Raw genomic sequence first — 27346 nt, 5'->3', positions numbered from 1 at the left:
GAGCTTTTCAGACCAAAGCCGTTTTTTGAACCAGGCTGTAAAAATGTTTATTTATGCTGCAAAGATCGTCTTTTTTTAAAATTGCTATGTATGTGGATTCCTGTGTTTCTGCAGCCAGCCTCAAGCGGACACTCAATGAACTTCAGTTTATAACACTTCTGCATGGGCTTCATATAGAGTGGAGGTTACCGCTTGATCAGCACACACTGTACGGGGGGATGAATATTTTTATAACGTTATTTTTTGAAGATATTCAACTTTCTAGTTTTGCCTAATTAAGGGCATGGCTGACTTGACTGACAGGTGGGCACCCTGTAGCTGTTAGTCAAAAGACTGAAGGCCCTGCCTCAACTCCACCTCCCTGGCTGTAGTTAGGTCGTCAAAGTTAGTCTGAGTCAGCATTTCCAATATGGCGTCTGCAGACGATAGGCTTCAAAACCCTGCTTCAGGAACAAATATGTGATGTCACACAGACTATGTCCATGTTTTATACAGTACGAAACCTAGACCTGCAGACTCCCTCTTCATGTTAAAACATCAGGACACATGAGGAACAAGTGAGCTGAAGAATCTTTAATATGAAACAGGTCGAGTACAAAAATTAGCTGATGATATTTACAAAAACAGACAGACAGGTTGGAGCAAACAGACCGATGACAGACAGACAGACAGACAGACAGACTAGAGCCCCAGCAGAGTTTTGGCTGTTTGACTCTGAGCCTGAAGAGTCTCACTGGCGTAACGCTGCAACAACTCCATCTTCTTCCTCCTCACCAGAGCCTCCTCCACCTGAGAGACAGACATTACCAGGTGTTGGTCGGGGTTAGGTATGAAGCTGACAGTTCAGGTGTACAGACCTCAAATGTAAAGAGGACATTTATGTGTGTGTGTGTGTGTGTGTGTGTGTGTGTGTGTGTGTGTGTGTCTGTGTGTGTTACCTCTTTTTGCGAGGGTACAGGTACGTGTGACATGAAGGTGACTCCTCCCTCCTCCCCCTCCAGTTCCTCCCGGTTCTCCTCATCATCAGGCTGCAAACAAACAAAGCAGACAGTTGATGGACATTTAGCTCCGCCCACCTTTAAACAGCCAATCTGACAAAGTGCCAAACTGACTAAACACAGCCAGCTGATTCTGAGATATTTTCATGCCTCACGTCTTCCAACTTTTCTTATTTGTACACTTCTCCAGGGTCCTTGAAACTCCTGGAATTTAAAGTGACAGGTTACCTCGTCATTGTGGACGGTGTAGATGCTCTCCTCTTCCTCCTCCTGTTGTTGTTTATCTCCTGACAGGCGAGACTCTCTCTCTGTCTTCCACTTCTGCACCGCCTCCACCACAGCTGCACACAGTACATAAAATTATACACACACAAAATAAATGCCTTACACACAGTTCAAAGCCAGCATCCCTGATGGTATGGGGATCACAAGTGTCCATGGCATGGGTAACTTACACATCTGTGAAGGCTCCTTTAATGCTGAACAATATGTACAGGTTTAGGAGCAACATATGCTGCCATCCAGACGATGACTTTTTTTAGGAAGACCTTACATATTTCAGCAAGACAATGCCAAACCACATTCTGCACATATTACAACGGCATTGCTCTGTAGTAGGGCTGTCAAAATTGCTCCAAAATGATGTTCGAATATTCTCTCTAAAAAAAACATATGTTTGAACCATTCGAATGTCTATATTTGCGCATTATGTCAATAACAGGTGGACAAACTAATACAAGCAGACATAACTACTTGTATATGTATTTTTATTTCAGATTTAACAGGGCTTAAACATACCTACACAATACAAAACAAGTAAATGACCTAATGGTCTATACCGTAACATTTTTAAGACCGGAGATCTCTCGCTCGCTCGCCCCCCTCCCCTCTCTGTGCACAATGCGCTGAGTGAGTGCTGAACAAGACTTGTGCGAGCAATTAAAGGTCCCGACTCTTGTCCCTAATATAGGCAGGCTTCATTCAGTGATTGAAGCAAATATTAACATTAATTGAAGTTAAAGTTAAAAAGGAAAAAGTAGTCCACTTACATTCTTGGCGCTTGTTGAAAAAAAGTGGGAAAAACTGCATTTTATCCCAGTGTCACTGATTGTCTGACTCTTTTAGTCCACTGTCAATGTAGGATCTTAGGCCTGACAGGTTATTTGCCAAAAACACAAGACAGTCCACATGAGAAGAGGCCCGATCTCTTTTTATTTACTATGTTCCCAGCAGAGGAAAAGACGCGTTCAGAGCGCACTGAGGATCCGGGGACGGAAAGATTTCTCTCTGCCATATGCATCACGCTGTGCATGTGCGACTCCTGTGACCTGTCCCTGACCCGTCATGCAGTGCGCCCACTCGCAAGGCAGCCACTGATGTGTTTTTTTTCCCACAGTCGAATATTAACTTTCACAATCGAATCTCCGTTTTTTTTAATATTCGAATATATCTTCGAATTTAGAATATTCGTTGACAGCCCTACTCTGTAGTAGAAGAGTCCACGTGCTAAACTGGCCTGCCTGCAGTCCTGATCTGTCACAGAGTGTTGTGAAAAGAAGAGCTGATGATGATAAACTCATCGAACCTTTTTTCTCATACTGAGCCTCCAGAGGAAGCAGCACTCCGTCATCTTCGTCTCTGTAGCCATAGTATTCTGCATCTACCTCCTTCATGAGCTCCGCCCTCGTTTTCCTCAATGCCGGGGCAGCTGGAAGTCACATGATCAGACAGGACCAGTCAGACAACAGCACAGAGAGGGACAGTTTGATATAAAACAGGAAGAGCAGAGTTTACGTACGCTCCTTTTCGAACAGCTCTCTGACTCCAGGAAGGTCTCTGGCTGCTCCGAAGTATTTATACCCCCGATTACCAGGAACCTCTTTACCCTCATGGTCCAACATCCTGGGACCAAATCTCTGACACACACACATAAACACACCCAATCAATAACTCCATATTACACACAGCAGCTAATGGTCCCAAAAACAGAAACAGTAGCTGGTTCCATTGATTGTACTGGTTTTAGATAAAGTTACTGGTTCAAGTTCAGGTACTGCTTAGAGTACTGGCACTGGTTCTGGTTTGATATTTACCACATAGTCAGGTCCTCCCAGCTCTTTGATCCGGACCTCCCAGTGACCTTTCTCTCTCAGTAGCTTGTTGATCTCATCGTTCAAATCCCGAATCCTGAACTCCCCGAGACCGGCTGCACACAGACAGGTAAGAGAGAGACAGACAGGTCAGAGAGACACAGACAAGTCAGAGAGAGGCAGACAGACTAGAGAAACAGACAGGTCAGAGAGACAGAAAGGTCAGACAGAGGAGACAGTTCAGAGAGACACAGACAGGTCAGAGAGACACACACAGGTCAGAGAGACACCGACAGGTCAGAGAGAGACAGACAGGTCAGAGAGAGACAGACAGGTCAGAGAGAGACAGACAGGTCAGAGAGAGACAGACAGGTCAGAGAGAGACAGACGGTCAGAGGGAAACAGACAGGTCAGAGAGACACAGACGGGTCAGAGGGAAACAGACAGGTCAGAGACACAGACAGGTCAGAGGGAAACAGACAGGTCAGAGAGAGACAGGCAGGTCAGAGAGACACAGGCGGGTCAGAGGGAAACAGACAGGTCAGAGAGAGACAGACTGTCAGAGGGAAACAGACAGGTCAGAGAAAGGAAGATAGGTTAGAGGGACAGGTTTGAAGCAGATCATACTAAGAAAGAGAGACAGGTAGGCAGATCAGAGAGAGAAAGACAGATTCTTCCATCTCTTATTGGTACATTAACTCTCTACCTGAGAGCTTCATGTGAGTCGGGGTTTTTCAGCACACTCACCGTTCTGGATCTGAGCCACCTTCTTTGAGATCTCACTGATGATCTGATAGACACAGACACACACACACACACACACACACAGACACACACACACACGCACGCACGTGAGTATGATAGTCGTGTTGATGTTAACGTTCCTGCTCCATGATCCACAGATGACAAACTCAAACAACAGTGTTAGAAAATATCTGAAGCTAAAAAACAGAGTTCAGCTACGACTCCCAGGGTGCAATTCAGCATCATCCACAGAGCCCAAGAGCTTCAGGCTAAAAGTTAAAAATATAGGCTTTTACCTGCCGTCTCCATTTCTCAGCTTTAGGGAGTTCACTGCACTCTGAAGCCAGGTACGGTCGCCGCTCCTACAGACAGACAGACAGACCAGATGCAGAGAGTCAGTTCATTATCTTTTGCCTTTTATAGAGCGTCCCTGCTTCAACAACACTTTGAGAACACAGATTATATTTTTGCTTTTGCTGCCTTTGAGTCAAGTTAAGCTTTATAACACATATAAAAATGTAAAAAGAGCAATTGAACGAGTGAAAGGTGGCGCAAAACCTCAACAGAACCCTACCTTGACTTTCCCCTCCTCCAGCTGGGCCTGTCTGAACCGAGCCAGAGCGGTCCTGAGAGACACAGCAGAGAGACACAGTTAGAGAAACTCAATATGTTTTATTATTTGATGTCTGATAAACCAAATGACACATAACATTATATGAATTCACAATAACTGTTGGCTGCTTTAAAATGCTGGTATATTAACTGACACCGGCACCACACTGAGCACTTATTATCACTTTCTAACACTTGTTTCACTTCTCAGTGACCTGCTGTTGGTCCTGACAACAAAACCATAAGAAGTAGAGATTATCAAGAACAATAACAGTGTACTCACATGGCTTTCTCCGCATTTCTTGCCTGTAAAAAACAAACAAAGTTATTGATTACAAACTAAAAAATAATTGTACATCTTTAAAGGCTTAATTATTGTCTCGTTTTCTCCTCCAAAGACTGAGCTCTGATGTGAAGTAAAGACACCGCTGCTCCAGTCGGCCCGCACCGAACCCCATGTAAAAGTCTGACATTTTATCCCCCACATTACTGTGTTTCTTCAACAGCAGTTTGATACAGCGGATCAAATCCTTCAGTAAGAAGTGAGAATGGATACATAATGGATTCAAAATAATAACACTGTCGGTACTTATGTTTAGTCTGAGGCAGTTGTTTGCAACTTTACATGATAACTTTAATTAGAACTATAAAGGACAGCTGGAGCAAGCTCTCACCAGTCCCCATTCAAAAATCTGATATTTTAACATACGGTTCGTGCCCTAGCTCTGAAACCATAAAGAGACGTTTTTTTTTAATAATTGGTGTATTTTAAGTAATTCGTCTCAGTGTACAATTCTTAAAAATTCGTAGAACTTGTATTTTCTGATTATTCACTAACATGAGTGAGGGACCCGTTAGCCTCCAGTTAGCGCGAACAAGCTAAACTCTGGTTAAGATGATCGCATGCTAACGGGATATCTGTTTTAAAACTGATCAGAGTTCGACTAAAGGTCTGCTCTGCTGCTCACCATTTCTGCTGCTTATTTTTTTATCTGCTTATGAAGAATCCAGGGAACTCCAGGGAACGTATCCATAAACGATCAACACACGCCGACAAAACCCGGAAGTGTCCCCTCGACTTCTTCTTGTGTTTCCGGCTTCGAGACCTATTTTATACAGTCTATGTTCGAGACGTCTTCATCTCGCCATTACTGCTCCCTACTGGAGGAGACTGTTTCATAGTGGATTTGATTTTTTGTGAGTAAATCTGTGTGTAGATTTGCACATAAAAGCTCACGCTACTAAAACTCTACTCCGGATTCATGAACGGCGCGGGAAACTCAGATTAGAACCTAAACACGTGTGTAAGATCATGAATGCCAACATTGACAGCGCGCTCCCGTTGATCATCAATTAGCATAAATCCCCGCCCATGAATAGCAAATAACCACCATATAAAGACACAGACCTGTGCATCTGGTCGGCCTGCCCTGCAATCATGGCACAGGGAAAGAAAGACAGAGAGCGAAAAAAGAACTTCTCCGAGGCGGAGATTGAAATTATTTTGGGCGAAGTGGAATCTAGGAAACACATTGTATTTTCTTCTGTTAGTTGTGGAGTGAATGGGACAGAGAAAGGGAAGGCCTGGAAAGAAGTGACAGAGGCTGTAAATGATGTCTCCGCTGTAGTAAGGACCATTCAGGAGGTGAAAAGAAAATGGTTCGATTTAAAGATTGAAGCAAAGAAACGTATTAAGTTGAGTAAAGACAACAGTACAGCCACGGGAGGAGGAGGACCTTCCCAGCCACGACTTTGCCCAATAGACGAGCGCATTGCTGGCATCATCGGGGAGAGGGAGACCTCCATATCAGGAATCATTCCTGATGGAGACGGCGACATACCTCCATTGGAGCTATCTCCATCAAACTCAGAGGGTAAGGTCACGTGTCATATCACAATACAAATTGAAAGAATAGGAAACCAGAAATTCTATTTTGTGCTATTTAAGTCTGACGAAGAGCACAAGAAGTCCTGCAGTGTTGCGAGTCCTTCATCCTTTTTTGTTTTTAATGACAATACAAATGACCGTCCACCTGCCGTTCCTTTATGTATGGTGGCCCCTGAAGTGCAAATCACAACGGCAAATCAGAAAACACAACGGCAAATCAAAAATCAAAACGGCAAATCAGAAAACACAACGGCAAAACAGAAAACACAACGGCAAATCAGAAAACACAACGGCAAATCAAAAAACACAACGGCAAATCAGAAAACACAACGGCAAAACAGAAAACACAACGGCAAATCAAAAAACACAATGGCAAATCAAAAAAACACAACGGCAAATCAAAAAACACTACGGCAAATCAGAAAACACAACGGCAAAACAGAAAACACAACGGCAAAACAGAAAACACAACGGCAAAACAAAAAACACAACGGCAAATCAGAAAACACAACAACAAATCAGAAAACACAACGGCAAAACAGAAAACACAACGGCAAATCAAAAAACACAATGGCAAATCAAAAAACACAACGGCAAATCAGAAAACACAACGGCAAAACAGAAAACACAACGGCAAAACAGAAAACACAACGGCAAAACAGAAAATACAACGGCAAAACAGAAAACACAACGGCAAATCAGAAAACACAACGGCAAATCAGAAAACACAACGGCAAATCAAAAAACACAACGGCACCAGAAGAAGTAGGTACACTCAGTCATGTCCCCAGAGGGAACTTTCTTCTTCCAGTTTGGTTAATGCCGTTGTGTTTTCTGATTTGCTGTTTTTGATTTTTCCGTTGTGTTTTCTGATTTGCCGTTGTGTTTTTTGATTTGCCGTTGTGTTTTCTGATTTGCGGTTCTGTTTTCTGATTTGCAGTTGTGATTTGCACTTCAGGGCCACCGTATTTATGAGATGTGCGTGTCTTTCATTCGTTTTTTCAAAGACATCATTTAGCTTACAGCATTTTAATTTTCATAAATAAAGGTCATTTAAAAAAGTTTTGTAGTGTTCAATTAGGCCTAATTAATTCTTAACAAAAGTTCTGTTTTTACAAGTTCAAATTAATGCAGTCTACAGCCAACAAAAATTGTTTTTCAAAAGCATATTTATTGATGGGTTTTTTAATTGTTTCAGCCGATGAGTCTTACTCCCGTGGTGTGAGTCCTCCACCTGCTGCTCCCACTGCTCCTTCTCCCAGACGCAGAGGCCGGAGAGGTGACCTGGTCCTAACAGAGGAGGGACCAACAAACCAAACAGCCATTCTTAGGGCAGTCGAACAAATTAACACTTCGCTGCAACAAATCAATACAAGCCTGCAGGCAATCTGCCAAGCACTTTTGCACCCCTCGCAATAAAATTTACTTTTTTCAGTGTCCCCTCTTTGTGATGTTTGATTATTCTGGGTAAAAACATTTAGAGCTGTGGAAAACAAGATAATCACTGTACTGCCTATACAGAAAGATCAAAAGCATTATTAAATGAATTGATGAACTAGAATGAACGGGATGTTGGATAGAAATATAAAACAAACTAATAACTTTTTGCAAACTAAATAAGCTTATGCAGTACTTCCTCACTAACTTCAAACAGTTTGTGAACTGTGCAACGAGAGGGAATAAAACTCTGGATCTTCTGTATGCTAACGTGAGGGGGGCTTACAGCTGTTCTCCTCTCCCCCCTCTTGGAGAATCAGACCTCAACCTGATCCACCTGGAAACCACCTACAGGCCACTCGTGAAGCAGCAGGAGGCCTGCACCAGGAGGGTGAAGGTTTGGTCTAAGGATGCAGAAGGAGCCCTCCAGGAGTGCTTCAATGTCACAGACTGGGAGCTGTTTAAAGAGGACCATGGTGAGGACATTGAAGGTCTCTCTTGTTGCATCACAGACTACATCCGCTTCTGTGAGGATACCATCATTCCAACAAAAAAGATCTGCTGCTTCTCTAACAATAAACCATCATCATCATCCTCCTGCTCCTTCCTGTCGAACATTGACATTAACACCACAATGGACAACTTTCCACAGCACTCCCCAGGAGGCCCCCAGCCCCAATCCTCATCCAGGGGGAGGAAGTGGAGAGGGTGGACTCGTACAAGTACCTTGGGGTCCAAATCAACAATAAACTGGACTGGTCCACCAACGCCGAAGCCATCTACAGGAAAGGACAGAGCAGACTGTTCTTCCTGAGGAGACTCAGGTCCTTCAGTGTCTGCAGCAGGCTTCAGAAGACATTCTATCAGTCTGTGGTGGCCAGTGCTCTCTTCTTTGCTGTGGCATGCTGGGGGGGAGGCATCAAGACGGGTGAGGCCAGCAAGCTGAACAAGCTGGTAAAGAAGGACAACCCCTCTCACCCTCTACATGACGAGCTGTGGCTGATGGGGAGCTCGTTCAGTCAGCGCATCATTCCACCACGGTGCAAGACTGAAAGCTTCAGGTGCTCCTTTGTGCCCACCGCCATCAGACCGTTAAACATTAACAGAGGCCACAGACTGCACCACACTGACCACTGACACACAATGTCAACCTGTCACTACTGAATCATTTTTAATACTGCCTGTAATTACTGCTATTTAATCTAAATTCCATTGTAACATTGTATATATCTAAATTGTATTATATCTTTATTTATCTATTTTTATTTTTACTTATTTTATTTTATTTTATTTTATTTTACTTATTGAAACTTCTTCTTGATTGTACTTACGTCTGGGTTGCTGTAACAACTGAATTTCCCCCTCGGGGGGATCAATAATGTAATATCTTATCTTGTCTTACTTGTGCAAGGAACACTTACCTTAAAAACGCTCTATAAGTTGCAGGCGTGTCTGAATAGCAGTCGCATTTCTGACCTCACAAGCTGGTTGTGGAGGCAGTCACTCAGGTGGATTTAGGACCTCAGGCACGGGAAGGCCCCACTTAGCCTAATTGAAATATTGTGCAGGACACAGCAGGCCATTATAATTTTGCACACCTCCTCGGGTGCATAGAGAAGGGTGCCACCTCTGTGATCCAGACACAACCATCTCGCCTTGAGAACGCCGTTTGTGCACTCTATAACGGCCCTCGTGACGGCGTGGGCTTCATTATATGCCAGCTGCCATTGTGTCTGTGGGTTGGCCAGGGGTGTCATTAAACACTGGGTCAGAGGGTAACCCCGGTCCCCTATGGATATAAAATGGTAAGTCTCTACATATAAAACACGTGCATTTGTATAGAAGACTACATTCTTACCGACAAGCCAGCCGTCTTTCACAGCTCCATTCTCCAAACTGGTGCTAACTGCGCTGTTGCGCAGTATGAAGCTGTCATGCGTCCCACCAAGCCACAACGTTGAGCAACACACAGTTTGCATCACATATCAGCTGCACATTCACGGAATTCAAGTTTTTCTGGTTTATGTATGCAAATGCATCATCAGATGGAATATAGAAGCTTAGTCCTGTACTAAAGCTGCCGGTGTGTTTTGATATCTCCCGGGAATGACTTGGCTGACGCGTTGTACTGTCATTTGTTTGTCCATACAATACCGTTTACTGTAGTTGTTGAAATAACAGGTCTTAGGCGTAACTTTGGTTTGCAGCACCATACAATCCATTTATTGCGTCACCGTACGAACAGTTAGACAGCGTCCACAAGTTTCTCCTTCATTGCATGGACAAACATTTTAGACGCGGTTCTCCATGCCACCTGCCGACGCAGCGTCACAGCATCCAACGTCACAGCATCCAACGTAACAGCGTGACAACGTAACAGCGTGACAACGTAACAACGTGACAAGGCAACAATGTAACAACATGATAACGCAACAACGGTCAAAAACCAACTGCCCTTCCGGGTCAAGACACACATCTGATACCCAGGCGGTGACATACTTTTATACCTGTGCCCTTAATGAGCAAAACGATGACACCTTGTGGCACAATACACAATGTGTTTCAAAGCTTGGCTCAAAACATGAATATGGCTCTTACATGGAGCCTTGATGCGTATGTGTGTGCAGTCTATGGCACCAATGACATTGGGCATGTTGGCCAGCGCGCTAAACCCCTGCTTGACCTGTATTTGCCGTTATGCGCCATAGGGGAATTGAATGTACTCCATCCTTAACTCAATAATGCCAGCAAGTACTGCCGGTAAAATGCGGCTCATTGATGGCTGGGATGTACTGGATCTATCTGCCATCTCCTGCTGGAAGGTCCCTGTGGCTAAGAATCCAAGCACGGAGAGCACCTGCAAATGTGCAGGTATGGCATGGCTTCTTTAAGTTGGCCTTGTCAGATTAGGCTCCAGAATGTTGCATAAATACAACAGAATTGGTCTCGGTTGTCGGAAACGACTAATCAACCATTCATCACTCTCAGCCAACAAATCTGCCCGGTCCCTGAACTTCCTCTCTCTCCAGATAGCACCTTGTGCCAAATCCTGCAGAAGTGCAAGTCCAGCCATTGTTACCATTTTCTGTGACCGAAGTCCTTTTATACTGTAGTATATTTCATTAGGCTATAATTGACACCACCTGGTGAGCAATGTTGCAATGGTTCACAAATTTTTTTTGTGTTTTTATTATTATGATAATATTTTATGTATTGGTATCATTAAACATGTAGATAGCACATTTAGTCTGTGTGGTTTTTAACAAGTAGTTCACCTTCTAAATAAAACAATCTAGATCTCAAAGCTTTAATTGCCAACTTATTTGTTGTAAAAATATTTTATATATATATTTTCAATATTTTGTCATGTTTACATTACATGTCTCAAAGGCATCTGCGTTACAGCTGAAGTATTAGTCCGAACCCGAACCCGACCCGTCATAATTTCTATCATTTTATACGGGCTCGGGTCGGGCTCGGGCTTGCGCGCCAAATGAGCGGTCAGGTGAATCTGGACTCCCCTCAGCAAGCAGTCGTGCGTCAACGGCACGAGCACTGGCTCGCGCGTAAAGTGATAATACAGGACCTCTATAAGCTCGCATCATTCCTCTGGCCAAAATTTAACCAGCTGAGAATGTTGTCACACTCAGACAGGGAGGCCCGTACACGCTCATGCCCGCACTCTCCTGCAAGCTATGCACGGTGCTGCAGGTGCAGGACGAGATGTGGAGACTCGAGACCCAGAGCTCTCCAGAGACGAGCGCGCTCATCCTCCGCCAAAAAGAGTGAATTATGAGGAGTGGGAAAATGTACAGAGAGCTGACTGAAGACGACGAGGTATCTCGCTACATTAAGACGACTGTCATGGAAGATGAAACCGATGTTTTTGGCTGGTGGAAGATCAACAGACCTACCCAAAACTCGCAAAATAAGCCAGATCAGTAATGAATAATGTTGGGGCAGTCGGGCTGTAAACGGGTTCGGGCTTTAAAAAAATCTAGGTCATTCGGGTTCGGGCAGAATTCTGTCGGGCTCGAGTCTAACTTTTAAGGCCCGACTACAGCTCTAATCTGCGTATTGTGTACATAACAGAGAGCAATACGTATTAAAATTGTAATTTCCGACAATGACAAGCAGTATTTATGTGTATTCCTACATTTATACAAGCACTACACAGTCGGGAGCAGGTGTTGATTTTGTGAGTAGTTACTCACAGATCAGCGCTACTAAAAGATTGCTGAATGTGGAAATCCACGAAAATTTCCGCTGCACACGGTTTACACACAAATTCGTACCGCTCACGTTTCATGAATGAGACACATAATAAGCAGAAAAATAAATTTAAATTAACTTAAAGCTGCTGTTGGTAGGAATGGTGTAAAAAACGTAACTTTTTTTTCTGCTGGGTATGGAGAAAAGGTCATAATGCCCATCGATACTCATTGGTAAGGGAAGTAATTTGAGACTATTGCAAAATCTCTGCGTTGCCTTTGTATCAAGCAATGTTATTATTCCCCTCGTTCCCGTTATGACGGACCAGTCATAGCTAAACTTCAAATCCCCTGAGCCCGGCACTATCATGACACGCCGATCGGGTTGGGGGCGAAGAGGAAATCTGGTTGGGAGGGATAGTGTTGACATTCAAACTCCCTCTCTCCGAACAATAGACTGAATAAAATATGGACGTAGTATATGTGACATCACACATCTGTTTCTGAAGCGCTGTTTTGAGGCCAATTGGCGGTGGCAGCCATACTGCTGCTGTTGAGCGATTGTGACATAAAGAGGCGGGCTTTGAGCCTCCTAGCCAACAGCTACAGTGTTCCCGCCTATCAATCAAGTCAGCTGTGTCTCTAATTGGAAGACTCATAATCTCAATATCTTCGAAATAGCTGCGTTAGGAAAAATTCACCCCCTGTACAGTGTGTGCCGATCGAGAAATGAGCTATCCAGACTACACTCGTCTTTTGTACCAGACTGTAAACATTTTTATTTCTGCTGTAAAGATCGGCTTTTTTGAATTGGTGTGTATGTGGTTTCCGGTACTTCCGGAGCCAGCCTCAAGCGGATCCTTGATGAACTGCAGTTTTTAGCACTTCCACATTGGACTCCTACTTTTAGACCAGATACTGCTTGTTCTGAACAGACGTTTACTCTGTGACAACCAACAGCAGCTTTAAGTTTAATAAAATATAATGAATAGATACAGCAATATAACGTTACGTTATTTCCAGGCTGTGTTAAAAGCTCGAGAGGGGCAACTCGATCCCTGACAGCAATCAGATCAATTCACGGAATTGAGTTTGGTACATTTCACCTCTGCCTGTTGACGCTGTGGTAAAAATATTAGTTTCTCTATCAGTAAATGACACTGAGGAGATTCAAAATACTACTTTCAAATTATCATTATATTTGTGGTTAATTTATGGTGACCCAATCACCAGCTAAGAAAAGAAAAACTGCAAGGGAGGTCAACAGACAGGAGGAGCTGCATGAAAGAGATGTTTAATAACTTTCTGAGTCTCTCAACTCAAAAAATTTTTTTATATAGAACCTTTCATACATTCAAGGATGCAGCCCAAAGTGCTTCACAAAAGAGCAGAAACAGAAAACAACAGCAATAGATAAAAGTGGAATGTGAAATACTTTAAACAATACTTATAAAATCATGACGTGGTGGGTTTCTTCTTATGAGCCACGTACACATCAGTTAACTCTTGCTTCTTCTCAAGGAAAATGTTCATAACATGATGTTTTTATGGCAGCATCACGATCTGGATTTCATCACAGTTCTTTCTCGTGTTGTTTTTATGACTTTTTTTGTCCAGAAAGTTACAATTTCAGCACCAGATATTTATTTTCCTGCACTTTGAACACATTTTATGGACAGATTTTCGCCTTTCCTGCATAACTGCTTCATTTTTATGTAGTCGTGTCTTTCAGTGTTCATCAAACACATTTTCACATCGTGTTAAATACATTCATTTGAAAACTTTAAGAGTTCTCATGTTTCTGCTGTTTTCTTGCAGAATTAAAGATTCAAGATTCAAGATTCAAGATTCAAGATTCAAGATTCAAGAAAGCTTTATTGCCAAGTGAGCTCGACACAAAAGGAATTTGACATGCTGATTGGGGCATCGGTACTATACAACAGGACAGTAAGGGCGATAAATATAGAAACCTAAATCTGAAATTCTAAATAAAATACTATCTGTGAAAAGAAAAGTGTAAAAAGTACTAACACACAGCTTTAGCTTTATACAAGTAGACTATGCAGAGTCCACGTGTAGCAGCCTTTTTTGATTTACTTTAGTTTATCTTTGTAATTTCTGTGCCGTAAATAAAACGTTTTAAGATGGAAGCCGTATAAAAGTTGACAGACTTTGGAGACACCTGATCTCCAGTCAGCGATAGCCTGGTCTGGTATTTGTGTTAAAAGCACTACATTTTATATCATCATGAGTATAAAAGTTCGTTTTTATTATGTGTAATTGTTCATCTTTAGTTTCTCATGATGTTGTTTTATATTGCTCGTATTGTCTTCCATACAAGCGGCAACTTCCAGCCACCAGAATTGAAGTCAATGCGGAAGTGTTAAAAACTGCAGTTTCTCAAGTGTCCACTTGAGGCTGGCTCCGGAAGTACCGGAAACCACATACACACCAATTCAAAAAAGCCGATTTTTACAGCAGAAATAAACATGTTTACAGCCTGGTACAAAAAAACGAGTGTAGTCTGGATAGCTAATTTCTCGATTGGCACACACTGTACGGGGGTGAATTTTTCATAATGCGGCTGTCTCGAAGATATTAAGATTACGAGTTTTCCATTACGAGAGGCGTAGCTGACTTGATTGACAGCCAGGAACACTGTAGCTGTTGGTGAGGAGGCTCAAAGCCCACCTCTTTACCTCACACTAGCTGGACAGAAGTTAGGTTGAGTTCAGCATTCCCAATATGGCTCCTGCCGACGATAGGCCTCAAAACAGCGCCTCAGAAACAGATAGGTGACGTCACAGATACTAAATCCATTAATTATAGTCTATGCTTTCATACAGCAGATCCCATAATAGTTTAAAGGTTTGTGCCATTTAAACGTCTGCATTAATAACCACAGGACACGTCATTAATGATTTATAACTCACTGACCTGTTTGATGAAACCTGTCCGGTCTTTCCCGTGTATCTGTAAAATAATCTGCACACACAGAAGTACGTCTCTTCGCCCTCCTCCATGTTTTTATTGTCAGATTAAACTTAGAGGCTGCAGTACAACCAAAGACATTTTATAGTAGCTCTAAGTGATATATTGTACAAAAATAACATTTGGATTTTTTGTGTGAAAACATTTTCGTCTCTCAAACTTAAAAACATTTTTTTCAAAAGTGTTATCATCATCACCACCCATCTCCATCGGTTAGTCGCTCCATGAGGTCCAAACAGAAAAAAAGCACCTTAAAAATATTTAGAACTCATGATCTTTCTGCTGCAACCCACTCTGATTGGCTCTTTCGTTCATACATGATCATACGTGCGAGGTGATTGGCTGTTAGCTGGAGTCAGAGCCAATCATGTTTCTGATGACAAACTCTTTTTTTCCAGAAAAGAAAAGAAAGGTGATCAACATGTTGGAAGAAAGAAACTTCCGTCAAATATTTACCTCAGTCAAAGCCCCGCCCACTCCAGAGCTGAGAGGCGGGGCTTAATATTTTTTTACTCTGTCAGCCAATCGGCTGGGCTGAAAGGATTCTTAAACAAAGCTTTGCACATTATGATACTGCTACCAAAATAAAAACACAATTCTTTTTTTTTCTTTTAAAAATGCTGAAGAAAGTTGTTTTTGTTTTTTAGTGTCCACCCTTTGTTCTTCCTCCGTCTCCTCTGATTGGCTGCTGCGAGTCTGACTGACATGACTCCAGACCAATGAGAAGAAGAGGATCACAGGGAATGAGTAAAGAGAAAAAAAGAAGACATAAAAGAGAGCGAGGTCTAGGTCAGGGTTTGTGTGGCGGCTAAGCCGTGGCCTCTATGGTGCACTCCTTGGCCAGGTGACCTGACTTCCCGCAGTTATAGCAGTTCAACTCGGACGCCTTGCTGCAGTGCACCGCCACGTGTCCGATCTCCCCACACCTGCAGAGAACACACCCAATGCTACAGCTTGTTAAACTGGCTTTAATCTGAAAACAAGGAAGAATAAAATAACAGACGCTCTAAGCTTACCTTTTGCATCTCTTCACCTGTATCTCATTAAATCCAGTATTACTACACCTCGAACATCTGTTTACCTGTCTCTGTGGCTAACAGCTCACCTGTAGTATCTGTTTACCTGTAGCATTTGACCTTCTCACAACATTTCTGGATGTGTCCGAAGCCACCGCAGGAGTAGCACTTCTGCTCGTGGGCGTGGTTGCAGTCGCGGGCCATGTGTCCAGCTTTCCCACAGTTGTAGCACAGCTGCTCTCGCTCCTTCTTCGGCTCCTTACAGTCTCTGGAGATGTGACCTCCTCTGCCGCAGTTGTAACACGCTGCAGGCAGGAGAGGACACAGGAGGTATTACACTACATTCAGAGTGCTGGGATTGGGTCTAACTCACAAAGCACACTTCACTAAAGATATTCAGGCTCAACAGACCCATAAAGCTCTGCAGCTCTCTGCAGTTTGCTCTTGTTTTGTGTCTGATTGAGGAGATGAGCTGTCATCATCTCGTCTCTGCTGTGCGCCCTCATCCTGGTGGAGCTCAAACAGATGATGAGCTGACTGGGGATTAGACTCTTCTGACTGGTTTATCAATCACAGAAGTGATACATATTTCACCATCTATAACAAAGCTTCCTCTCTGGAGTAACCCATCAAGAGCATCTCGCCCAGACATAAACGTGGGTGTGGTTTGCCTAGCAGTCTAAGTGTGCACCCCATGTACGGAGGCTATAGTCCTTGTCGCAGTGGTCGCAGGTTCGACTACTGGCCTTTACCATTTTCCACCTTTATGTCTTCTTCTACTCTCTACTCCCTACATTTCCTGTCTCTCTTCAACTGTTCTATCCAATTAAAGGTGAAAATGCCCCAAAACATAACTTTAAAAAGCACGTCGTACAACATGACTCCAGACTGTCTCGAGTCAGGCCAATCAGACATCATTTGCATAGAAAAAGCAGTTTTTGTCCCAGATGTCTGCATCATGTCTCATTTAAATATGCACTAACAGCTCTGATGCACAGATTTTATTCTGCAGCACAGTGTGTGTGAGTGTATGTGTCCTCACCGTCCTCAGTCCGCTCACAGTCTCTGGCGACATGTCCGGGTTCCCCACAGCGATAACAAAACATATCTGAAACATGCACATAACAATAATATTAATAATAATAAAAATAATAATATGTTTAAAAATCTGTGCTCAGCATACAGAGGCTTCAGTAATTATATTAATTTAATTATTATTGGTTTTATTTCAATAGTGGCTTTATTTTTCAACAGCAGAAGTTGCAGTTTGGTTAATGTTACTTCTACACCTCTACATAATTCTAACGGGCCCAGGCACTGCCAGATTCTCACTCCTGAGGTAATGAAACATCTGTAGCATCAAATTACTGATAAAATCATAAAATGATGTAGCATTTTATATTGGCTACCACTGTATGATCATTTTTACCACAACATACTTTAATGAATGTACATTTGTAAAATTGCATAGAGGATTAGAGTCACCTTTTCCTCTGCCGCGTCCTTTCCCTCGACCTCGGCCCCCACTCCCACTCCCGCTTCCGCTCGGACAGTTCTTCACCCAGTGACCACTGCGGCCACAACCGAAACACTCACTGCTGCTCATCACCACGACGCCGGCTGACAGACAGACAGACAGACAGACAGACAGACAGACAGACAGACAGACAGACAGACAGACTCTTAATGTCTTCTGTGAATCCATTAAAACAGTCCAGCTTGTGTTCTGATAAACAGGTGAGTTAGTTTTGCTGATAGAAACAAACTTAACTGAGATGTAAAAGTGAATCCCATTTTTAAAAAGTTATTTTTGGTTCAATAAAGCAGATTAAAACTGAGTCTGGTTTCATTTAAAGTCAGTCCAGAGGAGATCCAGCTTACTGTAAATAAAACCCTGACACGCTGGAGGAGGTGACAGTGGGGATGATCAGGTTTTGACCTTAGTTACTCATCAAACATGTCTTTTTAAAACATTTTCTGTTTGCAGTAAACTTTATTTACAGCAGCAGTCTTATTTTGACCTCCTGTAGCTGCTGACTGACTGATGAATTTAGGTGTACCTTGTTTTGTTGTACATTTCAGCTCTGCTCTCTGTCACCAAGGAGCGGTGTTAGACTCAGAGAGCTGAATTATAAATATAATCTTAATAAAATATGTCTTTTTTCTTGCTTCGTAGGAGCAGTGGTGGACAGTAACAGAGTATACTTGTAAATATTTTCAGTATCTGTACTTTACTTGAGTATTGTTTTTTTTTTTAATACTTTTTACTTTTACTCCACTACATTTAGAAGACAATTACTGTACTTTTTACTCCACTACATTTCTATCAGTGCTCTAGTTACTCACTACTTTTGCTTTGAAGTCAGCTGATGAATTTCCTTCTCTTTTCTGAAATCTGATCCCAAAGACAGTAACATGTGTTTGTGTAGCTCAGTTTGTCTCAGTGGTTTAGTCATACCTGTATATCGTGCGTCTCCACTGTTGAACATGGAGCAAACACAGAGCAATCTTCACTTCGATCAGGCAGTTCATTTAGAGGTGGTAATGATGGCTATAATTCTCCACCTGAGCGCCTATGGCCATATCTTCAGACGTGTTAGAGGTTTTTGAAATGAATAATGATAGGTATCGTTTGAAATGTTCTCCCTGTTTCCCACTCTGCCCAAACAAACAAACATTCACTGTCCAACCTGAGAAAGCGTGTTTAGCTACGTAACATTTGTTTCATTCCAGATCAACATTTCAAACTAAGTTGTCTGAGTAACTTAGTTGCTGTTTTTATTCCATGGTATAGTTTTTAGAGATTTCAAGTAATGGTTTCTAGATAAACATAATGTAGCAAAATGTACTTCTATGGAGTCTTGACTGCATTCATGTTTTGTGAAAATACAAAGTTTTGAGATATTTTAAAAAGTACTTTGAATACTTAAGTATTTTTAAAAGCAAGAACTCCAGGACTCGAGTATTAATCTAACAGAGCAACTTTCACTTGTATTGGAGTAATATTTGTCCTGAAGTATCTATACTTTGACTTAAGTAATGAAATTGTGTACTTTGTCCATCACTGCTTGGGAGTGAGGCTAACTGGTGGTGTGTTGTTGTGATTCAGCAGCCCTCAGAGGCAGCAACGCCCCCTCGGTTCTTCACGGCCTGAAGCCGCTCACAGACGACTCTCTGCAGCCACCAGGATGACAGCCAGGATGATCTCCTTTTACCCAGGGGTGGACAGCTCCTCATCCGGCCCGGCTCTACGGGTCTCCCCGCGGTTTGTGCGGCAAGAGGCGGCCCGTAACGAGGCCCATGGCTGTCACACTGTCAGCTAGTGTGTTAGCTGGTTAGCATATGTTCCAGAGCGGATCTAACAGCGGGAGATGGTCCGCTCCGCCGCGCCTCCCCCACATGAATCACACCGGGGCGGAGCAACACCGCGGCCCGGCGGTGGGGATCCTGCTGCAGGGAGAAAATATCTGATTGATCGGCCAGAGCTCAAACTCACCTCAGACCCCGAAACTGTTTGTTTTCTATCCTCCTCTGCGCCACACGCGGTCTGCACACGGTGCTACATACACAAATACAGAAACACACGCACGCAAACACACGCTCACACACAAACACACCGAAACACGCAAGTTTAGCTGCATTCAGGGGCCATCGGAAATGTTAAAGATCCTAAACACCAGTATAAACCCAGGATGATGGTGCAATAATAAAAATAATAACAATACTAATACTACTACTTCTCCTACTACTACTTCTAATAATAATAATAATAACAATAATAATAATAATAATAATAATAATAATAATAGTAATATGTTTTGATAATGATAATAAGAAGAACAAAAAGTAATAGCAAGCCTACTAATTATACTTGTACCACTGAATTTACCAACATTACTAACAACAACACCACCAGTACTGCCATTACAGCTGGCTCCAGAACTTGCACTGTTAATATTTTATACTCCAACTACAACAACTACTACAACTGGTAATAATTGTTGTAGTTTACTATAACTGATGAGATGAGATGGATAGTAGTTGTAGCAGCTGGAGTCTGGCACGTCCACAGCAGCAGCAGGCCATTTACAGTAGAGATCCAGAGGAACCTACGAGACAAGGGAGCTCAGGGACTTCAGGAAAGGTTTATGGTTAGTATCTTTAATGAACAGGAAGAGTTAAAGTAAGTGACAGGCAGACAGAGGAGAGAGAGACAGAGAGAGAGGGAAAGACAGGATCCCAGTGTGTCGGTTCCACCAGCAGTCTAAACCTGCACCGGCATAACAAAGAGCTGGTCCATGCCTGATCCAGACCTAACTATAAGCTTTATCAAAAAGTAAAGTTTGAAGCCAACTCTTAAAAGTAGAGAGGGTGTCTGCCTCCCGGACCCTGACTGGTAAATGGTTCCAAACGAGAGGGGCCGGATAACTGAAGGTTCTACCTCCCATACTAAAAGAGAATTACAGTAATCCAACCTGGAGGTAACAAATGCATGGACTAGTTTTTCTGCATTGCTCTGAGACAGCATGTGTCTGATTTTATTAATAATGTGTAAGTGAAAAAAAGCTGACCTTGAAATTTGCTGAATGTGGGAGTTGAAGGACAAATCCTGATCAAATTGGACTCCTAGAGTCCAAGCAGAGGTGCTGGATGCTAGACTGATGCCGTCTGAGGCAGTTATATTATTAGAAAAAGTCTCTCTGAGGTGTTAGGTGCCAATAACAATAACTTCAGTTTTTTCTAAGTTTAGCAGTAAGTAGTTTCTGATCATTCAGGCCTTTATATCTTTAAGACACGCTTCTAGTTTAGATAACTGTCTCACTACTGCAATACTGATAAATAAACTACAACCTCTAAACTACTATCACAGTATATACTGCTGCCATCACTTCAGCTTTACCTCCTCAAACAACATCAATCGTATCATTATTACTATTATTACTGTTATTATTATTGTTTTTGTGATCTATATGTGGATTTCTTGTCATCTGTCTGTGAACTTTAAAAGAAAATGTTAAACCTGAGATGTTTGATCACAGTCTCAGAGAGGAGGTGGGGTTAAATACCAAGCTTTACCAAGTTTATGGATTACTGATTACTGACTGAGATATGAAGAAGTCAAAGGTCACAGTCTGAGGGAACGCACAAACAACCCTCAGCAGCACACCTGTCCTGGTACACAGAGAGGCCATGACCTCTGTGAGAAGAACCGATCCGCCTCAGGAAACTAAAAGTCCAAACTCTGTTAACTTGCCTAAAGATTTAGAGAAAAAGAAAGTCAACAAACACACGGTGAGTTTTTATCTTTATTAATCTTCTGCTCGCTCTCAGACAGAGACTCAACTTTAAGGAGGAGTTTAAAACTGAACTCGTCTTCAGGTAGTCTACTCCTCTTTTTCAATAAAACAACTGTTTTCATGTGAGATTTAAGAGAAATCTTTTTTCTGAGCAAACAGATAGATACACTCCAAAGTGAGTGCTATCAGAAACTCTTTATTAGGATGTAAACCATTAGCAGAGGGTGAGTCAGAGGAGGGCCATTAAAACACCAATAAAATATGAAACAGAACAGCACAGTAAAAAAAAGATGAAATACAAAGCATTTTCACTTATTTAATGTCTGTACTAAACATCCTAATCTGTATAAAAAAAATCATTTTATGCTTATAGTTTCGTTAACGTTTTGTTTTTTCTGTATGTATTAGTTGAGTGGCCATGTTTGGAAGAACGGGAGCCCTCAGTGGACGCTGCAGGTTTGAGTTCCAGCGTTGCCGCCCCCTCTCCTCCTCTGTGTCACCTCCTGAGCTCCCCAGACCCCATTACCCAGCAAGCAGCGGGAGCAGGAAGTACAGGACAGGGCATGGAGCGGGACCAATGAGTTCAGCTCAGATCAGCCAAATTTTAAAGGTGAGATCCGACATTTAAAGATGTGCGTCAGTCGTAAAGTAAAGTGAGTGTTCTGTCTGACAGTCTTCTGTTTCCAGGCCAACGAATGTAGCCACACCCTCCCCAGAGGCCCTGCCTCCCATGGGGTTCTGGGTTTCCACAGTAACATGTTACCATCCAACCACCCTGGTGAGGACCGTCGGAGCAGCGCCACATGCCTGCCAGGCCGAGGTGGCGTGCTGTTCGGCGTGTTCGATGGCCATGCAGGGTTGGCATGCGCTCACACCGTCTGCCAGAGGCTTTTCTACTACATTGCCGTGGCAACGCTGCCGCTGAGGATGCTAGCGGAGCTTGAACGGGCAGTGGAAGAAGAACGTGCTGTACCGCCACTGCTGGAGTGGCATAAATACCCACAAGACCACAGCTGTCCCGACGGAGGTGCAACCTCATTCCACAGCCTCCGAAATTACTGGCAGGAGAGATTGGAGGACGAGGATGAAGAGGAGGAGGAGGACGACGAAGATGAGGTAAAAAGATCTCAGAAGGTCTGTTAGTACAATAAACCAAAGACCAACTGAAATGTGTAATCTACCCAAGGCTTCATCACCACAAACTAAAGCATGTTATTTAGGTTAAAGAGGCCACGCCCCTTAATAACGCATCACTTTAATCCTTAATATAATGTAAACAGGTGAGGTGTATAAATTCAGCTTGAATAGAGAAATGAGCTATAGAGAGAGATTTTACCACAGTGTCAACAGGCAGAGGGGACGTGACCGAATCCTTTACCCTGATTAGTTTGACTTGTAAATGGTTGTCCCTGGTGTCTCTTTCACTGTCTAGAATTAATCACTGTTCTATTTGGCTTTGATCAATCAAACATTCGATTGTACTCTGCTATTCCATTCCATTCTGCTTTTATCTGTTCCATTCCATTCTATTCTCGTTTGATGTGTTTCATTCCATTCTATTCTGCTTTGATCTGTTCCACTCCATTCTATTCTGCTTTTATCTGTTCCATTCTATTCTATTCTGCTTTAATCTGTTCCATTCTATTCTATTTTGCTTTGATCTGCTCCATTCTATTCTATTCTGCTTTTATCTGTTCCATTATATTCTATTCTGCTTTTATCTGTTCCACTCTATTCTATTCTGCTTTTATCTGTTCCATTCAATTCTATTCTGCTTTTATCTGTTCCATTCCGGATCTGTTCTATTTGGCTTTGATCAATCAAACATTCGATTCTGTTCTGCTTTGATCTATTTCACTCTATTCTATTCTCGTTTGATCTGTTCCATTCCATTCTATTCTGCTGTGATCTGTACCATAACGGTCTATTCTTCTTTTATCTGTTCCATTCCATTCTATTCTGCTTTTATCTGTTCTGTTCCACTCCATTCTTTTCTGCTTTGACCTGTACCATTCTTTTCTACTCTGCTTTGATCTGTTCCATTCAATTGTATTCTGCTCTTATCTGTTCCCTCCCGGTCTATTCTCCTTTCTGCAGACTGATTGCTATTGTAATGGGGTTTCAGCCAATCAGAATCAAGTATTCAACACAACAGAGTAATAACCTAATGTAAACAGGTGAGCTGTGTATAAATTCAGCCCATACAGTTGCCATGAATAGAGAGATGAGCTATAGAGACCCAAACTGTTTTTGTAACAGGCTGTAAACATGTTTATTTCTGCTGTAACATTTTAACATGGGGCTCTATGGGGACTGACTCACTGCAGGAGACACTCTAGAGGACATGAGGGGAACTGCAGTTGCTTGTATGTTTATGTCACAGCCATGATGCCTCTGACAGTTCAGTATCTGATTTTCACAGAGACATATCACTCATCAACTGAAGCCCTAAATAAATAAATGATCAGATTTCATGTCAGATTGGTTGAGGTAAAAATGTGACATCGTCATCTGTCTTCTCTGATTGGCTGCAGGATGCCGGAAAGGTTACATCAGCGCTGGTCAATGCTTTTCGTCGCCTAGACTATGACATATCTGTGGAGGCCCAGGTCCACCTGTCCATGTCTTCACACAGGTCCTCCTTTTGTTTGACTCCTTTACTGTGACAGATTATAACAAAGTTAAAGCTGCAGTTTGATGTGTCTTCATTTACAAGCTGAACTGAACTTATTGAACTTATCGAACCAAAAAAGTAGACCACATCACTCCAGTTCTTAGATCCCTACACTGGCTTCCTGTCTGTCAGAGAATAGACTTTAAAATCCTGCTGATGGTTTATAAAGCACTGAATGGTTTAGGCCCAAAATACATTGCTGATCTGCTACTACTTTATGAACCACCTCAACCTCTGAGGTCATCAGGTACTGGTCTGCTGTCAGTCCCAAGAGTCAGAACGAAACATGGTGAAGCAGCGTTTAGTCATTATGCACCAAATATCTGGAACACACTCCCTGAAAGCTGTAGGTCTGCTCCAACTCTCACCTCTTTTAAATCAAAGACTAAGACTTTTTTATTTGCCACGGCCTCCCTATCTTAGCTCATTTTAACCCACTTTAATTTAAAATTTTAATGTAATTTTTAATATATTTCTAATTTTCCTTTTCTTTTCTGTTTTATCATATTTGTCATTTTAATTGTGTTCTTTTATGCCTGTCTGAAAGTCTCCAATACTTTTAATGTTTTAATGTAAAGCACATTGAGTTGCCCTTGTGTATGAAATGCGCTATACAAATAAAGCTGCCTTGCCTTGCCTTGCCTTATTGGAGCTTTTAAGAGCTAGTTTGTTTCTTGAAATGTCATTATTTTTAATTGTCAGTGAGTCAAAGCTGAAATTCACAGCAGTATAAAGTTAAACTGACTGTACTCTTGCAGAACTCAATCTATCATTCTCTAAGTCATTCCTCTTTCTTTGTCCACAGGCGTATGTCTCTTCCTGGAGAGGGGTTGTCTCTTTCTTCCCCCCTCAGGGTGGCCCTGTCTGGCTGCACAGCCTGCGTTGCCCACATCTCCAATGGCGTCCTGCATGTGGCTAACCTAGGTGACAGCCGGGCTGTCTTGGGTGTCCAGGAGTCAGATGGGAGCTGGTCAGCCATCAGCCTCACCAATGACCACAACGCACAGAACCCAGATGAGCTGCAAAGGATTCTGGGAGAACACCCACCATCTGAGTGGAGGACGGTGGTCCGCCATGACCGCCTGCTGGGACTGCTGCTGCCTTTCAGGGCTTTTGGTGATGTTCGCTTCAAATGGAGTGCAGAGATGTTGAATCGAGTTTATGAAACACGACCTGACGTGATGTCTGTTGGAAACGAGGCAGTCAGGTCACAGCCGCTGCACTACCTGACCCCGCCCTACCTGAGCGCTAAGCCGGAGGTCATCCGACACCACATCAGACCCTCTGACAAGTTCCTGGTCCTGGCAACTGATGGACTCTGGGAGTTGATGCATCGGCAGACGGTGGTCCAGTTGGTGGGGGAACAACTGACAGGTAAGAGGACCAATATCAGTAAAGATGTGTTCAGACCAAAGATGGAGCAAAAATTTGTGCCTAACTTTACGCTGCCAAGTTTGACCAAAGGTTGATTCATGGTTAGCCACCATCTGCAAGAGTATCCCTTTTAGATATGTTGCAAAGTTTAGTGTCATGTCTTGAGATCAGTTAGGGAAGCACATAGCAGGTTTAATGTCCAATCCTTCTCATTGAACTGTCTGGATGAACTCTCCTCCTGCTCTAGCACCCCAGAATGCTTTTAGTTTTTTTCTGAATTAAGTTTGTATCAATCAAATCTGATATGTTGCCGGCGGCAATTGCCCCTGGTATGGACTCCCAAGGCAACAGGTCCTTGGTGAGGGGACAGACAAAGTGAGGCCCACAGACACCTGATGACAAGTAAAAACAGGAAAAAGTGTACCCTGTCCGGAGGGCCACCGGAGCCTCATCCTGGAGCCACACCTAGGGTTGGGGCCCGCAGGCGAGCGCCTGGTGGGCCTTCACCCATGGGGCCTGGTCGGGCCCAACCCGATTGGGTGACATGGATTCGTCCTTCCGTGGGCTCACCACCCGCAGGGAGAGTCAGAGGGGTCCGGTGCAGTGGGGATTGGGCGGCAGCCAAAGGTGTGGGCCTTGGCAGTCCGGTCCTCGGTTACGTAAACTGGCTTTTGGGACATGAAACGTCACCTCTCTGGTGGGGAAGGAACCGGAGTTGGTGTGGGAGGTTGAGAGATACTGGCTAGATATAGTCGGGCTCACCTCTACGCATGGCTCAGGTTCCGGAACGTGTCCTGACTGTTGTTTGTGCTTATGCACCGGCAGTTCAGAGTATCCACCCTTTTTGGAGTCTTTGGGACGGGTGCTCTATGGTGCCCTGACTGGGGACTCCATTGTCCTACTGGGGGACTTCAATGCTCACGTGTGCAATGACAGCATAACCGGGAGGGGCGTGATTGGGAGGAATGGCCTGCCTGATCTGAACTTGAGCGGTGTTCAGTTACTGGACTTCTGTGTTAGTCACAGTTTGTCCATAACGAACACCATGTTCGAGCTAAGGGTGTTCATAAATGCACGTGGCACCAGGACAACCGAGGTCGCAGATCACTGATCGACTTTGTAGTCGAATCGGCTGATCTGTGGCCGTATGTTCTGGACACTCGGGTGAAGTGCTACGGGCCATTCAATCTCTGTATTGTTGGAGCCAGAGTTTGGTTTGCATTGCCGGCAGTAAGTCGAATTTGTTCAGGTTGGGGTTGGACTCTGCCAGGGCTGCCCTTTGTCACCGGTTCTGTTCATAACTTTTATGGAACATCTTGGAAATGCACCTGTCATTTCTTTGCATTAAACATCAGTGTAATCACACATGGTGTAAAATTCCCCTTTGGTCTGAACGAACGGTTAGAGCTGAACTGAACTGCAGTTGACCTGTAGCTGGAAGTTTAAGCTGAAAGTTTTTTTTTTAACTCTACAGGTCTTCAGCAACAAGGACCCATCATCCCCAGTGTCGGCATGACGCTTGGCAGCCTGCAGCGCCTCCTGCTGGAGAGGAAAGGGCGGGTTCTGTCAGTGCTGGAGGACCAGAACGCCACTACCCACCTGCTCCGCCACGCCCTCGGGGACGACGGGTATGGATCGGTTGCACCAAACCGTTTGGCCAAGATGCTCAGTCTGCCGACAGATTTGGCCAGGAGGTATCGGGATGACATCACCATCACTGTCATCCACCTGAACGAGCTCAACCTTTAATTACCTGCACAAACTTATTTTATAAACGGAGCAGGTGACCGATCACTATTATTTTGAACTTTGTTTGTTACATGATCTTCTCTTCCCGTCTAAGTCATTTGTCTTTAAATAAACTTTGTTCTGACTTTTTTTGCCTTTTGTCCTTCCAAATCATGTTTCAGTTTTCACACACTATCTTAGAAATCACAAAACATTCCCCAACAAGGTTTCTGTCATTATGGTTTATCATAATGTTCAGTTATTTTAGTTTCACTGAGAACACAGA

At 43.2% G+C, this 27346-nt stretch overlaps 4 protein-coding genes and 1 long non-coding RNA gene across 8 annotated transcripts; 2 read left to right on the top strand and 3 right to left on the bottom strand.

Annotated features, from left to right (window-relative positions):
* Positions 1 to 558: 558 nt before the first annotated feature.
* Positions 559 to 5498, bottom strand: isy1 (ISY1 splicing factor homolog). The gene is given in 11 exon segments (XM_034687374.1): positions 559 to 789; positions 939 to 1028; positions 1227 to 1339; positions 2584 to 2706; positions 2797 to 2914; positions 3092 to 3204; positions 3836 to 3878; positions 4129 to 4194; positions 4407 to 4458; positions 4728 to 4750; positions 5413 to 5498. Coding segments are annotated over 11 exon segments (915 nt in total). The 5' UTR covers positions 5479 to 5498; the 3' UTR covers positions 559 to 681.
* Positions 5498 to 7771, top strand: LOC117815582. The gene is made up of 2 exons (XM_034687388.1): positions 5498 to 6318; positions 7531 to 7771. The coding sequence occupies exons 1-2, from the start codon at positions 5883 to 5885 to the stop codon at positions 7749 to 7751; spliced, it is 657 nt and encodes a 218-aa protein (XP_034543279.1). The 5' UTR covers positions 5498 to 5882; the 3' UTR covers positions 7752 to 7771.
* On the bottom strand, positions 7484 to 10344 carry LOC117815607. The gene is made up of 3 exons (XR_004631831.1): positions 9628 to 10344; positions 9191 to 9558; positions 7484 to 7622 (listed from the first exon to the last, which is right to left on the bottom strand). It is a non-coding gene; the product is annotated as an uncharacterized LOC117815607 (long non-coding RNA).
* Positions 10345 to 14980: 4636 nt separating this feature from the next.
* Positions 14981 to 19643, bottom strand: cnbpb (CCHC-type zinc finger, nucleic acid binding protein b). 2 transcript variants are annotated; one of them, XM_034687400.1, is made up of 5 exons: positions 19484 to 19643; positions 17473 to 17607; positions 17030 to 17095; positions 16094 to 16292; positions 14981 to 15897 (listed from the first exon to the last, which is right to left on the bottom strand). In XM_034687400.1, the coding sequence occupies exons 2-5, from the start codon at positions 17591 to 17593 to the stop codon at positions 15780 to 15782; spliced, it is 504 nt and encodes a 167-aa protein (XP_034543291.1). In that variant the 5' UTR covers positions 17594 to 17607; positions 19484 to 19643; the 3' UTR covers positions 14981 to 15779. The 2 variants fall into 2 exon arrangements, with proteins under 2 accessions (XP_034543291.1, XP_034543299.1); XM_034687408.1 differs by lacking the exon at positions 19484 to 19643 and adding an exon at positions 19041 to 19435.
* Positions 19644 to 20459: 816 nt separating this feature from the next.
* LOC117816089 (pyruvate dehydrogenase [acetyl-transferring]-phosphatase 1, mitochondrial-like) lies at positions 20460 to 27210 on the top strand. 3 transcript variants are annotated; one of them, XM_034688208.1, is made up of 6 exons: positions 20460 to 21279; positions 21693 to 21894; positions 21972 to 22400; positions 23819 to 23919; positions 24764 to 25332; positions 26807 to 27210. In XM_034688208.1, exons 2-6 carry the CDS (start codon positions 21703 to 21705, stop codon positions 27079 to 27081), a joined length of 1566 nt encoding a protein of 521 aa, XP_034544099.1. In that variant the 5' UTR covers positions 20460 to 21279; positions 21693 to 21702; the 3' UTR covers positions 27082 to 27210. The 3 variants fall into 3 exon arrangements, with proteins under 3 accessions (XP_034544099.1, XP_034544107.1, XP_034544090.1); XM_034688216.1 differs by having other exon boundaries at positions 20460 to 21366; XM_034688199.1 differs by having other exon boundaries at positions 20460 to 21894.
* Positions 27211 to 27346: the final 136 nt, after the last annotated feature.

This window comes from Notolabrus celidotus, chromosome 1 (assembly GCF_009762535.1).
Source record: "Notolabrus celidotus isolate fNotCel1 chromosome 1, fNotCel1.pri, whole genome shotgun sequence".
NCBI classification, from domain to species: Eukaryota; Metazoa; Chordata; class Actinopteri; order Labriformes; family Labridae; genus Notolabrus; species Notolabrus celidotus.
The sequence above is the reverse complement of the archived record's forward strand: the minus strand, read 5'-3'. Positions and strand labels throughout refer to the sequence as shown.